At 40.8% G+C, this 15,105-nt stretch overlaps 1 protein-coding gene across 2 annotated transcripts in view; it reads right to left on the bottom strand.

Moving 5' to 3' along the window:
- Positions 1–10,933, bottom strand: part of tenm4 (teneurin transmembrane protein 4) — a 178,032-nt gene extending 167,099 nt beyond the window's left edge. For both annotated transcript variants that reach the window (XM_080459788.1, XM_080459789.1), the window contains exons 1-2: positions 10,645–10,933; positions 8,126–8,398 (exon numbers count right to left, since the gene is read on the bottom strand). In XM_080459788.1, coding sequence (XP_080315914.1) covers positions 8,126–8,398; positions 10,645–10,870 — 499 coding nt within the window. In that variant the 5' untranslated portion in view covers positions 10,871–10,933. The remainder of the gene's footprint in view (positions 1–8,125; positions 8,399–10,644) is intronic.
- Positions 10,934–15,105: the final 4,172 nt, after the last annotated feature.

The following is a 15,105-nucleotide window of genomic DNA, read 5'->3' as shown; positions in this document are numbered from 1 at the left end:
TTAAGAAAAGGTGCATTCAGAGCTGTTTTCCCACCTTTTTACATCACAGCTAGTTTTGCTGAGACAACCAAAAATTCTTTTTAAATTCCCAAAAACTAGGGGTGGATGGTTTTTTACTGTGCAAATTCAAGTTTTTCGGCATTTTTCGCGTTCTGTTCTACCAGTCCTTGTGGGTTTCTGTTGTTGCTGTTGCACTTTTGCTTAAATCTGGGTTAAAGCTTGAATAACAGTCCGACTCGGTCCGGTAGCTCGTCTTCCGATTGTGGGGGGGGGGGGGACTGAACAGAGCAAGAGCAAGTTTAAGTAGCAGCAGCTCCATTTCACTGCAGTTTAATGCAGCGAGACGTCCAGACGTCATTTGGACGTTCAATCTTCGCAAAAGACGACCAAAATAATAGTGCACAGCTGCTAAAAGTCGTCTAACTTATGTGTACAGTAGAACCTTGGACTAGGGACCTGGTAAGAGCGGATAAACAGTCGAGCACAGAGAGGTTTTAACTGTTACCACCTTAATGAGGGACAGCCTCCCGCAGCACAGTGCTGCTGTGAAGTTTATTTCTGTCAAACATAAGGCCCGTGGGCCAAAACCGGCCACAACAAGCTCCACTCTACACACATTTTCACACCTTAGACACAGATAAGGATTGTGAGGTTACTTCCTTGTCATTACAAAGCCCCAGATTGCCAATGACCACACAAATGAACAAATTGGATAATCACATCCACCAGGTGTGGAAGCACACATGTGCTAATTTGAAAACGCAGCATTCAGGTGTGCTACAAAAGGCAGCAGGTGAGTTCACCTGTCTTCAACAAAAATGGAAGGAGCGAGAAGAAGAAGAGTGACAATGAGAGGGGGAGCTCAAAGAGGAGATGAAGGAGGTAGAGGAAGAGGAGAAGGAGGTAGAGGACGAGGCCCAGGTAGAGGAAGAGGAGAAGAAGGACTTGAAGAGTTGATAGAACCTGAACAAAGAAGACAAGGACCAAATTTGACTCAAGAAATCTGTGCAACACTTATTGACCATGTGTCCTAATAAAGAGAATAGGGTGCATTGTTTTGGGAAATGTCTGCTATTTTTCAGGAACAGTGTCTTATCAATCGAGAAAAACTGTATTACAGGAATGTTCTACTTTCTATTGTTTTCTATTAATTTATAACATTTTAAGTTCATTTTAAATTATTTTGTTGTCATTTAAGCCAGATGGAGTTATGTTAAAGTAATCTGTATTTTTATTCTATGAAGGTTTCTATTTTATAAAATTTATTTTTACTATAGGGACAGTGCATATTAATATACATTGCTGCAAAATATGCCAGAATTAGCCTAATGGCTATTTTCCATCTGTAGTCCTTGTACAAACAAATACAGATTTTATTCTGATAATTTGGGTATTTTGCAATAAAAAGAAATTGTTAAAAAATTTGCTTTCAATGTGTTCATATCACAAATAATATGCATCTACTAAAATTCAGGTTCAAGTCAGATAGTAAAAAAAATGTTTCATACATAGAAAGAAAAGAGCTAAAAATATGTCACCACGCCAGGAATGGTGAACGCAATCGGGTCGGCCGGCCGTCCCTGCCAGTGAGGTGTCCCTTTTTTTTTTCTTCAGGGAGTTGGCAACCCTATCCAGAGGTCTTGTTTGGACGTTCATGTGACGTCCAGACAGGACATCCATGCAATGTCCAGGAAAGACTTACAAAAAGACGTGATCTGGACTACTGTTGCTCAGTGGGCTAAATCACACTCTATACACAAACGATATATAAAGGCTTGGTGTTGCCATGAAATGATACTACAAACTTCCAACAGTCAAACAGTAAGCATAGGGCAGTGTGTAGCGTATATTTACACACTCGTTATGCACTGTAGACTGAGCTCGCTGTTAATGACCATAATCATGTAGCATGTAGTACTGGTGTGTGAGCCCAGAAACTCTTTAGCATGTAGCATGTAGCATGGGCAGCGTTACGTGCTGAGCAGGTAAACTAATGAGCGAAATTGGGCTAACGATGCTGGTCCAAATGTCTCTGGTGATTAAGTTGCTGGTGTTACAGTCCGTCTTAATTTTGTCATTGTCATTAATAAAGAATCTCCAAACCGCTGACATTGCTCGTGCTCTTTTGTGTACCTGTAGGCGATATTGCTGATGTGCGTAGTTCTTGCCGGATTGCATCAGTGATCTATTTCCATTTTTTCAAGTATGAATACTCCATGCAGTATCGGACCTGATACCGATATGGGTAATAATAATAATGGCTTGGATTTATATAGCACCTTTTTCACACTGACAGAGACCATTATTCATTCTTACTAATCCCACCAGTGATGGTAAGCTACGTTGTAGCCACAGATGCCCTGGGGCATGCTGACAGAGGCGTGGCTGCCATTTTGCTCCGACCACCACCAACATTCACGCACCATTCATACCCATTCATACGAGGCAATGTGGCCAAGTGCCTTGCCCCCTTTTTGACAGAGTGGGATTCAAACTGCTAACCTCCGGTTATTGGACGACCGACACTACTGCTGAGCCACAATCGCACGATCGGGTACTGGTATCGGTGCATCCCTACCTAAATTACAAATGTTTCTCAGCCAAAATAAATAAAGTGTGTTATCTCAGTCAGTATGATGAAATTCAAATGAATTGAAGAGACAAAAAAAATCTGAGATGATTGACCGATTTTGAACGTTTGTGTGACTCACATCAACAGTGACAGCGCAGCCGAGAGGCCGTGGAGCGACTTTCATTGCTAGATTTAACTAGAGTTCCTCGAGGCTTTGCCCTGAAGCGATGCCTACAGCTACCACAATCTGAGTAATGAGCATTATAATTAAAAAAATATATTAATAATGGATACCAAACGGATGAGTACCCCCCACAATGTAGGCTGTAAGCTGGTTTAAAAAATGTGTAATTTCTAAACTAACATGTTAAAAAAAACGGCAGTTGGCCATAGAACGTTAAAAGAAACCATTCATCTCTAAAGATTCGTTTAAATTTGTCTTCAATATTTCTGGGTTTTCGTTTTTAAACAGTTTTCTGACTTGCTTGTGACATTTCAGTCATTTTCACTTCAACACAAGACTTGCCATGACAAAGACCAAAGAGCTGAGAGAGAACTTGAGAGCGTGCACTGTAAATGCCAAAAAGTAAGGGAAAGAAAAGACAGTGGCAAGTAACAGTGCAAAGTATCATCAAGAAGTACCAGTATATAGGCCTGTCACGATAACAAATTTTGCTGGACGATAAATCTTTCTCAAAATTAATGCGATAAACGATAATATTGCCGTTTTGATACCATTTTTCCACTAATATATTAATAATGGTATAATAATGCAAGTATACCCTTTTAAAGATAAATAAACTTTTATTTCTTAAGAATATTTAAAATTGGAATTGTACTTTGAAAAAGACATTGTAAATATCCAGAATAGATAATCAAAACAATCTCTCTCTCTCTCTCTCTCTCTCTCTCTCTCTCTCTCTCTCTCTCTCTCTCTCTCTCTCTCCTCCCCCCCACCCTCCCTCCCTCCCTCCACTCCTCATGGGGCTCTCATGCTGCTCTCAGGTGTGCCAGGTGCCTCGCCTCCCCACACAAGAGTGATTGACAGGCAGTGTTGGGAAAGTTTAGTTTCTACATGAACCAGTTCAAAGTTCGGTTCACAAATTTTAATATGAACTCATTCAGTTCATAGTTAGAAATTCATAGTTCCAAAACTGAACTAGTTTATAATTCTTTTTTTTCAATATGTTGCTGCGAGCATTGGAGTTACATGATGCACCTGAACGCATCACTCACTATCAGCAGCATGAAGCTTGTTAACCCTTAAAAAGCCGAGTTGTCCGCCGCAGGGTTCAAAGCATGTAAAAAAGAAAAGTAGCGGCTTGTCGTCCTGAAAGTACGGTAACCATACGAAGATGAAGTATTAATGGTGGAGGCAGAGTCTGAGGTGGTGCTGCTGTCTTCTACTTGTTTTTGTCGTGATGCTTCGCATTTTGATGACGTATGCAGCGGTGCCACTCTGATGGCTGCTGTTGCCAGATTGGCTGTTTTCCCCCTATATGTTAAGGCCCGTTTACGGTGTGCCTTACCTGGGTTTATCCACTGGAAGGTTCACAAATCTGGCAACTCTCTAAACAACATTAAACTGTGAGAGCGCCGTTCACTAACACCAGAATGAGCGCCGCTCACAGTGACGTCTTTGGTAAATGAAAAATTATCGAGCCTGGCAAACTTATCAAGCTCATTTATAATTATTGTTCAATTAATTGATTTATTGATTATCGCGGCAGGCCTACCAGTATATCAAGATTCTCAACAAAAACCTCAAGCAGGCAGCAGAGAACCTGAAGCTGGGGGTTCGTTGGACCCATCAGCAGGACACGATCCGAAGCATACAGCCATGGTGGCAAAGAAATGGTTCCAGGACAATGACAGTAATGTAGTCGCCAAGTCAGAGTCCCTATCGATAACCTTTGGATGGGGCTCAATCAAAAGGTAACAGCAAGAAAACCCTCCAACTTTAAGGATCATGAAACATTTGGAATGGTCCACAATTCCTGCAGACGCTTGCGAAAAGCTTGTGAGCAATTACAACAATTGCTTGGAGCCCATGATAAAAAAAAAAGAGTTTTGCAATTGGGTATGAATATTTTTGGACAGTGTGAATTTTAGTTTTTACCCTATTACAGATGTGTCTTTGCACTTTCTTTCTTAAATAAATTGGTTATAGCTCTATATGAGTGTGTGTGTCTGTGTGTGTGTATATATATATATATATATATATAAATATATATATATATATATATATATATATATATATATATATATATATATATATATATATATATATATATATATATATAAATATATATATATATCCTCAATCAATATCAGCCCTCCCAGAGGAGCAGAATCAGTACAACACTAACCACCCACTAAAACTAATTACATTTTGTCCTTAGAAAAAAACAGCACCATTCATACAAGTGTTTTTCTATCAACAAGAAAAGCTTGTGGACCCCAGCCATATTATTGTCTTTTGCAGGTTATAGAACACATGAATAGCGCTCCCCTGACGGATGTCTTCGGCCATCTCCGCTGCCGGTTCTCATGGTTACGGAAATGTAATAGCCTGGCCATGACAGTGGGGGGACGTTGGGATTAGAGCTCACATCTGGATAAACTGTTATTGGGTAAAAACCAAGAACAGCAGCCTTCTCCTGAACCCAGCGGTGTGTCGGGCCTCCGTGCTGTTTGGACTCTGTAGGATGTGCAATGACTCAACAGTCGCAAGCAGCTGGAATATCCCCAAGGGGCTCCCGGGGACTGGAAGCAGCATGTATGCGATATGCACAGGTACCTGTACAGGCCGCCTGCTGCTCCACATATGTGCATGTGAGTGAACAAACATCCGCTTCTCTTCCAAAGCACGACAAATATTCCAGAACTGAAAGGGATCCTTCTGCAGTGCTATACTCTCATTTCACATGTTCATAATTATTATTTAGATCACAGCACTGGCGTGATGACTCGGAATCACAGCATCCAGAAAATTGTTTCAAAATTGCTGATCGCTTATTTGCATGCATTAAAAACCAGGGTCAAGCAAGTCACATGTGAAGGGGTGTGTGTGTGTGTGTGTGTGTGTGGGGGGGGGGGGGGGGGGCTGCCCAGCGGCATGAATGCATTAAAGCAGAGTAAATGGTTTGTTGATTCAAAGAGATTAAAGCACACACAAGCAGGCCTGCTCGATGGATTTTAATTAACTTGCCATATATAAATTGTATGTTATCAGGCATTACTGAATTAAATGCTGAATACAAGTGCTCTTTCTGCTTGGGCGAGTGGAATAAAAAGCTACTTAGAAACTCGATTGGGTCTCACAGATGCATGATGCTGCAGCTACGGATGCTCTGAATACATTCCAGCATACCAACCCAACCGCCCTCCTTCTCCCTCCTCCATCCTCCTCCTTCTGAACAGCCATCCAAGGAGATTGTCTTTAATTATGTACAATACAGCCAAATTCAAGTCCCCTGGCATCTCAGATGATCAAGCAGAGGGATGCCACGTTCTCTCCCTGAGTCATTCGGGCAAATGGATTCCACTTCCAAGAGTCATTTCTGTCAGTTATAATAAGAAACTAATACATAATGTGACACACTCTGAAATGCAAAACTATTCAAGGGGTTCTCTGGTAGGCTGTGCAGGGGCAATTAGAATTTCGCCCCAAGGTCCTTGATGAGTTCCTGTGTCTGTGAAGCATCCTGGGAAAAGTCTTATCAATCTGCCAGTTAAAATCTGAAATTTAGGTTGAACTTAGAAAAACGCAAAACAGCTTAAGTTTCAACCACATAGCACCTCTGCAAGTGGAAATTTAAATAATTTGCGTTGGCAGAAACTGAAGTAAACAAATGCGGAGGGCAGTTGACATTACAGACACAAACGGGGTTATAAGCGTGAAAGAAACCCGTCGACTTTTAACTGCTACGTTGTGCTAAATTTACATTGAGAGCTTCTTCTTTATCCTCAAGTCAGATCTCTATCAGAATGAATAAATGCATGCTGGAAGATTTGAAAATGTATTTTTGATGCAAACATTCATAATTCTACTAAATCCTTTCAATATATAAATTCAAATACGTTACAAATAATTTTTATGGACATTATACGCCTACATTAATATGTGATTCTCGCTGCAGGTATTTGTGAATCTTTGAGACATGATCTGATCCATAAATTCCTTTTTAACTCAAAATCTCTTCAGCCAATCAGAAGTTACCATCATTTCCAGACAATCACATGAGGGTACACATCTGAGTATAGGTGAGTAAATGTGATCTAAGTATGCTAAAACTATTCCGTTTATCATCAATCTTCTTGGTATAACACAAAATAGGCGTTGAAGCTCCAATCAGTTTTTATAAGCTGATATTTGTATAAGATCATGTCTATTTGTGTGTGCTTTGGATAATGCATTTGTGAAGGCATGCATTTATATACAAATCAATAATTCCTGTGAATCCTGTGGGGATATATTCTCTGCATATCTTTCAGCCATCATCCAGCAAATAATAAAAAAGTACTGTAGCAGAGGTTTCGAATAAGGACAAAATGACTTCCACAACATCAAGATTCAAAAAGCCCCAATCCACAATTTGACAAGTATCTAAAAACTGTTATTGTCCCCTGGCCTTTACTTTGTTACAGGTTAAGAGCAAACGCACATACCCAGCAAGCCCACTAGGGCATGAAAAAAGAAAACGTGCATATAGCTGGCTGATTTCCAAGCACTTATGTTTGTAAAAAGGTGACTGCCACACCGTTTCCACACAGTTGATGAAAAACATGGTGATTCATACAGTGCAACACAGAGAGAAAGGCAGAAAATGTTCCAGGAATGAACTGCAGAAGGTAGCTGCCAATATTCTGGCTGCGCTGGTCTTTTCTTCAAGAAATCAATCATCATACAACGCTTAAGTCTCAGTGCCAGATATTCAAAATATACAAAAAGAAAAAAGAGATCATCAGCTTTAATTAGAGCCCCGTTTACATGACAACATTTTTGTGTTTTTGTTTCAGAAAAGTTTTTGAAAACAATGTCAATTTAAAAGGAAACAGCAGAAACACTGAAAACAATGCAGTTAGCATGTACGGTCACTGGTTGGTGCTGTTTGTTTTTGTTATGAAACCACACACAAGCGTGCAGAGAACAATACACTATAAACATTAAATATGGCGAGTATACAGATATTTGTATAGAAAGACAATGAAGTTGGATTGCTATTACAGGTGACTCAACTATAAAACTACCAAGTCTCAGGAGAATATAGACTGGGAGTCATATCACTCTGGAGCCCGACATTGTTGTTATTGTCCATAGTAGTTTCAATAAAAGCATGCAATAAATGCAATAAAAGTTTTGTATCTTTCTGTGTAAAAAACTCAGTTATAATTAAATACGTTTTTTTTTAATCCATCTTTAGTCATTTCGACTGTATTTTGCGGTGGAGCTCAGTCCAATTCTCCTGAAACACTTTGACGTGATTAAAAATGTCAGAGAAAAGTTTGAAAAAGATGAAAGAGAAAAAAAAAAGGGGAGCAGCGCCTCACCGTTCTCCGTGTTCTCGTGCTCGGTGTCGGTGAGAGTGAGATTGGAGTTGGCCCTGCTCGACAGGCACGAGCTGCGGCCTGACTTGGTGTTGCTGCGGCCCCATAATCTGACCGCGTGCTCCGGGGACATGATGCCGTCCGTCTCAGTGTCTGCGTCCGAGCCCACGCTGACCGAGTAGTCACGGTGCGGCATGCCCATGTCAGTCCTGTACGTGGCTACGTGTGACGGGAGGCCGTCTCCAAAGCCCAGGTCTCGGAGGGAAAAGTCTGCCCCTTCAAATTGCACAAATACACAAAATCCAAGTCATTGAAACACACATTAAGTTGCAAGTACATTCAGCAGCAACACAATTAATAAATCACATGCCTGATTCTCAGATAATTACGCCATCTTTAAATGTATTGCTTTGGCCAAACATAGGAGCCCCTGGTTAGCTGTGCTCAGCAATTTGGTGAAAATTAGGAATTGATTGCAATTACTTCACAAATTAGTGCTTAGACAGGCACCAATTAGATAGTGGAAAAATAAATTTCGCAACACATTTAATTGGCTTCCTCATAGTTCATATGAATGTGCACATAGCTGTATATATCAGAATAGCTGTGACACATTAGCTGAGCTGTCACGACTCCGTGTCAGTCGATTCGCTGACTCACTCATTAAGGTCAGCTGAAATTAGATCCGTTCGTTTGAACGAACTGCGCCGCAATCTGGGAGTTTCCTGTCTGCATGTGTGTAGCTGCTGCTTCTTCTCAATCTCATTAGTTTAAATAATTTCTCGATGAACCCAGATACTGTATGTATGATCAACATACCGGCTCCAACTTTAACATTTAAAGCATTTTGTGCAGTATTTTATTGTATAAAAGTGAAGTTTTGTTTTGAAGTTTAACAATAAGACGTAGGTAATGTAACAGGTTGGATATCACGGGGAATGGAAACATCTGGATTAAAGAGCGAACAGAAGTTTAGAGAAACAGTAACAGAGTTGGTTAGCTTCAACTATTGCTTTTAGTGAAATCTGAAGGATAAAAACAGAGCTGTAGCTGTGTTTTTGTTTCTATAAAGTGGCTACTTCCTATTGCTGCCACAGTAACACATCAGTGACATGTTTTTTTACAACATCTTCAGTAAAACTAAGGCCCAATTTAAACAATGTTTCAAGTGGAAACTGCAAAATTTTCATTTAAGATCAATTTTACATTGACATGGTAACATTTGGAAAATGATGTGCATTTCCACAGAAATGGCAGAAAGAGCGATGTGCCAATCATGTTGGGCCAATAGTAGGCGCTGTTGCTTGATTTTGTAATGAAACTACACAGACGTGTGCAGAGAACAAGACACTATAAACGTGAAGAAAATGGAGAGAACCCGACATCCACATGGACTGATGACGCATCGGATGCTATCAGGGGAGAGTCTCAACTATTAAACTACTGATCTGGACGATAAAACTAGAATATGGACCGCGGGTCGTACCACTACGTGGCCGCCATGTTTGTTTACAACTGAATGAGCAGGAGGGAGGGGGAGAGATGTGCATGCACAGTAACAGGCTCTGTAGCCTCCATCAGTCTCTGCAGGAGGGATTTGCGCCGTGAAAGAATCTTTCCACCTTGGGAGCCGGATTAAAAACTTTGCGGATACAGTGCATCCGCAAACTGGTACCGTGTAAACGGACCCCCCAAAAGTGAAGAAAGTTTTTCGGATAAACTCGAATTCAGTGTCGTGTAAACGGGGCCTAAGATAAACATCATAAATGTCGGAAATAATTTTTCTAATTTTGACAGAAATGCATACAAAATAAATTTTATAACTGGCTGCTGTAATAACAAAAAAGGCCAGACTGTCCTGCAGGGACTCATTATTTGTTCATTCATAACACCTTGGGCCATTTCCAAATACCAAATTATTATATTCAAAATGTCATTTTAGAATAAACACAGACAGGTAACTAAAAATTACAACCAGTGGGGTGTGAGACTTGAAATAAATAAACTAAACTTCACCATTTGAGAAACTGAGGGAACTCTACCTGCTGGAGAAAACATATCGAAAATAATTCAGGGAGGTTGATGTTTTCCTCCTTCAGTGCACTTCTGAGCAATGTCTGCACGATGAAAAATTCATTTTTCAGTGAGATTCAACACCTATGTTTCAGTTGGATTTAAAGGGACCTCGACTGTGCCGTCACATTCAGTTTAGAACTTTGATAATCAATAATACATGTGAGGGGACAGGTGAGAGGGCGTGTGTTTTCCATGCAGTTTTTAACACAGTGGTGACGAGTTCGATCCCCGGCCCATCTCTTTAATCATCGGGTTAGGAAGAATGACCGCTACTGTGACTGATGTGAATAACCAAGAGGCTCCTCATTAAAAGGCAATGACATAATTTTTAAGAGCAAGCAGTACCATGACCTTTGACTGATAATCAGCCGCTGTTTAACTATTATTGGAGTAAGAGGCACGTCTAATGATATTAATGAGATTTTCTTCCCGGTGTTCGGTCTCACCTTGTCGGCTGAACTCGTCCACTTCGTGATGAACCATTTCCTTGACACGGCTCCCGTACGCCATCCTGGAGTCATGGTCGAAGGCCTTTAGTGTTTCGCTGGAGCTGTAGGATTTGGGGTTGGGTTTGCCATCCTCGCTGTCTGCTGAGGAGCTGGTGTAGCGGCGTTCAGTGTCCTGCCGAGCGGCAGTGAGAGAGCGGTAGGGTCGGCGTTCCTTCACTTCCATGGCTGCCTCCACGCTGCTTTCAAATCAAAGGTGGCAAACAGGTCCGGTTTATTTTGAGGAATTCTGTTGAAGGCAAAACACAAGAAAGGATAGTTAATGCTGGATGAAAATGACTTAAGAGCATCGACCGGCACAGGAGAACCCAGCGAACCATGGCATACCCCAGATGGGTCACCAATCCATCCCAGGGAAAACAGAGGGCCTGATTTAGGAAGATCCTGCATGAAGCATGGTAAACTGCATGCTCTCCCAGATAACTTGCTCTTTGGTTTGTGTGCATTTTGCTTATGACAACACTAAATAGTAACATCATGTGCTAACACAAGTATTCAAATGAAGGTCTTGTATGTTTTAGACAATGGGTGTCAAACATAAAGCCCATGAGTCAAAACCGGCCAGCAAGAGGCACCAATCCGGACAAACCACCAAGCAAATGGTAAAAATGTCAAAGAAAACCGTCATTTTTTCTAATAAGTTTCTAAAGATTGGCAGACACGACCCTGGGAACCGTTAGCGATCTTGTTGCCATCAAGCTAGCCTCAAAGCCATGCCGTCAGGATGATTTAGTAATAACATGCATCATGCAACAGCTACAGGAGAAGTTTTTTGGACATTTCACTGTATTTTGCACCAAAAGTTTTCATTTGAATGGGCATTATGTTGAGATTGTAGTCATTTACGGTCGTAATTATTTGGATTTGTGAAACTATGGAAATCTTTACAGCGTCTACTCTGCTCACGCCAAAGAAAATCTTTCCATTTTAAATTTAAAGGTAATTATGGCACTATGTTACCGGTCCAGGTCTCAAGATGAAATTAGGCTGATTGTGCCCCCTGAACTAAAATGTGTTTGACCCCTCTGCTTCAGACCTATCTTTATTTACTTGTAGTTACCATGGAACACTGAGACTGCTGGTGGAGGAAGTTATCAAACATCTAGAGCATTACAGCAAATTAATCTGAGTTGACATTAAAAAATGCAATTATTGTGATGATTGTACAACATGTGAGAAATGATGAAGTCTGCAAGCAAAAGTCGTGGGGAGCCACTTAAGGAAAATGCTTCTCTCCACCACAGCAACAGCAACTCTGCTGATGACTGAGCTGATTATAGAAACTCTACTAATGTTGTGAAAACAGAAGCAGTCATAAACAACTCAAGTCTTTTCAGGCGATGAAAATCACATTAAACACTGTACACTATTCCTTTACATTATGCACCATCAGAGACACAGCCACACATATTCATGAAAGACATTGCGCTAAATTGAGAGTGTGTGTTATTTGTGCTTCTGATTTTCAGTTAGCAGGTAAGTAAATTTAGAAAAACAAATCTACCTCAAGTGCATGTTTTTCTTAACTGTAGGAAGAAGAACATGCAAACTCGAAAGAAAGATTACTAACTAGAACTAGAACTCCCAGACTAGAACACAGGACTGTCTTACTATGAGGCAGGAATACTAGTCACTACACCACAGACCAGCAGTGGTATTAGATATCACCATATATCAAGCCCAAGTCAAGCCAGGAACATTCAAAGATGTTGAAAATAAACCTAATTCACAAGATGTAAGTTAAAAATACACAGAAAGTTGAGTATATACATACATAAAGTTGAATGTTTTAAATGAGAATCCCTCATATTAAGAGTGCAACACACTCGACGAGCCACTGTAAAAATACATAAAATGCAAATACATGTTCCCAGCCACGATATGCATGGCTCAGCACACACTGCGAGAGCTCAGGGCACCGCCTGGATTAGATTTAATAAAATATGGCACAACAAATCTTGCACCTATAAAGTTTACGGTGCAGGTCTCCCCACAAATATTCCATTTTATGTGCCGCATAGAAACGCTGGGTCGCCAGCATCTGTAAAAGTGGCAGGTGTCCTTCCCTGAATTGTGTTGTTTATAAGTTACAAATCATCACCACTTGGAAACCGATGCGCCAAACAAATCCGGGACTGCTCTGAACCAGCAGAGATGATTAAAATCTGCAACATAAAACCACAACTGCCAACCAGCTCACTGGGTGTAAGATCAATAGCGAGAGGAACTTTGAGCATTTTATTTTCATTCCTCCAAGGTCAGAATATTAAAGTGGAAAAAAATAAATAAATAAAGATAAAAGTAGAAGACTGTGCTCTGAGTGAATGAAGACACAGAGTGGCAGTTTGTTTGGCTGTAGTTCCATGGTGGCGATGATTTTCAAGCAGTTCATTGGAGGCGACCACGTGGCGTAAAGCTATTGAGCTGGATTAGCAAATGTCAATGTGCACGCAAACTTTATTGAAAGCTTGGCCACTGTTTACTTTAAAGCTCAAGTGCTCAACATGGGAAATTAGATGAAGCAATCTAATATATTATCCCGCTTCTTCCGAATGCGGTTCAATGATGATATACCAATCACATGACGACGGGAGCAAGAGTCAAGGAGACGGTTTTTGCCGCCATCATATCTGAAAATACATGTCTGGATAGGAGATGAGGAAAAGAAATATACTAAAAAAGAACTACTGCAGGCAAATAGGGGAGTTTTTAACAACAATATGCCTGTGCTGTTCCGACAAGGATTTCTCCTCAAGATAAGCTCTTTATGAATACTGTATGAGATTTGTGGCGGACAGAACAGTAAACAATAATCCTTAGTGAACTAAATTTGCCCCGTCTCCTAAAAAAATGTTTTATTTAAGCCACCATTGTTGGCTTTGGGGGTCTCTTTTTGTATATATTGACAGCTGAAAAGATCCTGGTGATTAATGACTTGAGGCCTCAATACCAGGACCTCCGCCACATGGGGAGGCGGAGAGGAGGGGGGAACTCTCCCTCTGCGGCCACAAGAGCACTTCAGTTGCTCCCAAGATTTCAGATGCAGCTTGTATAAGTTGCATTTTTTTTTTGGGCTCAAGAACTTTGATGTTATGCAAATGCGAGAGGCAGCTTCGGAGAACGTCCTGTAAAGTGTATTGTTTTTGTTTTGGGCTCTGTCTCTTGATCCATCCCTCTTCTCTCCTTACTATTCATCAGCCAGTATGCAATGAGTCGCACTTTTGAGACCATGGGAAACCCAGTGGAGTTCTTCAAAGAGGCCACAGGCCATACAGTGACAGATGATACGGGATGCAAATGCTTTCGTGTCGAGGAATCATATTCGCCGTGAGTGCTGCGGTCCCGGTGAGACGGAGCCATAACGAAGGAAATGCCACCAATGCGTTATTTTAATGTGCTGGTGTGTGAACACAGTAAAGAGAACATTTTATTAAACCACCACGTTTCATCACTCAGACAAACGTAAGCAGTAAGTGATGAGGACTATTTTTAAAGTGCTATTATCATCTTATGCAAAGACACGAGGGACTGGAAGAAGTGCATTGAAGCACTCAACGATAAGGCTAATGAGGTCACTTTCACAAAGACTCCGTTGAAAAAGTTATTTACAAAGGCCGGTGAGAAATAACTGCCGTGGATGGAGATCTGAAAGCCGACGGAGATAAAGATCCTGCTTTTATTTCAACGAAAAAGTTGGGCTGCAGAGCTCCAGCAGTGCCAAAAAGATGCTAACTGGATATCTATGCAATGATCCAAAATCAATCGGGGTCCGTATACACAAAAGAAATGATGGATGATCTGTTTTTCTCTTTAAAACAATTGCAGACTCCACATTTTTCAATTACATTGTCTACAATTGGCCAGGGTAGCGTCAGGTTTGTCTATGGCTATAAAGCAAATGTAGAACAGCTGTGAGCTCTGCAGTGAAACAATGAATTGTCAATTGATTGCTTCAGATAAAGTGAGATTACTGTGTGTTTGTATGAGGAGGAATAGGCTGCAGACTTACAAATAAGATGAATAATCGCTAGATAAACATCTCCTGACCCACTGTGCTCCAAGGTGTCTATAGAGCATCCAAGATTGCAATCAATAAATGTCATCAATAGGCCATCTTAGGTTGAATCAGTGGCAAAAAAAAGTTAAATTACCTGATTAATTGAAACTTCAGTAAAGTAGATGCACATACTTTGCGATGCAACTTTGGAATCCTTACAGATGGAGAGGTCATATAGCTTGTCTGGTATTGACAGTTGGTTGTTTATTCAGCTGTGGTCAAGATAACACTGCTTATAAAGAAAGATTAAAACCACTTTAATACACTGGACAAAAAGAGCTCATGCAGCAGGAGCAGCAGTGAGGGAACTAAAAATGCTGCTGGAGTGAGAGGAAAGCACCCGA

The sequence above is a fragment of the Lipophrys pholis genome (genome assembly GCF_963383615.2).
Source record: "Lipophrys pholis genome assembly, chromosome: 3".
NCBI classification, from domain to species: domain Eukaryota; kingdom Metazoa; phylum Chordata; class Actinopteri; order Blenniiformes; family Blenniidae; genus Lipophrys; species Lipophrys pholis.
The sequence above is the reverse complement of the archived record's forward strand: the minus strand, read 5'-3'. Positions and strand labels throughout refer to the sequence as shown.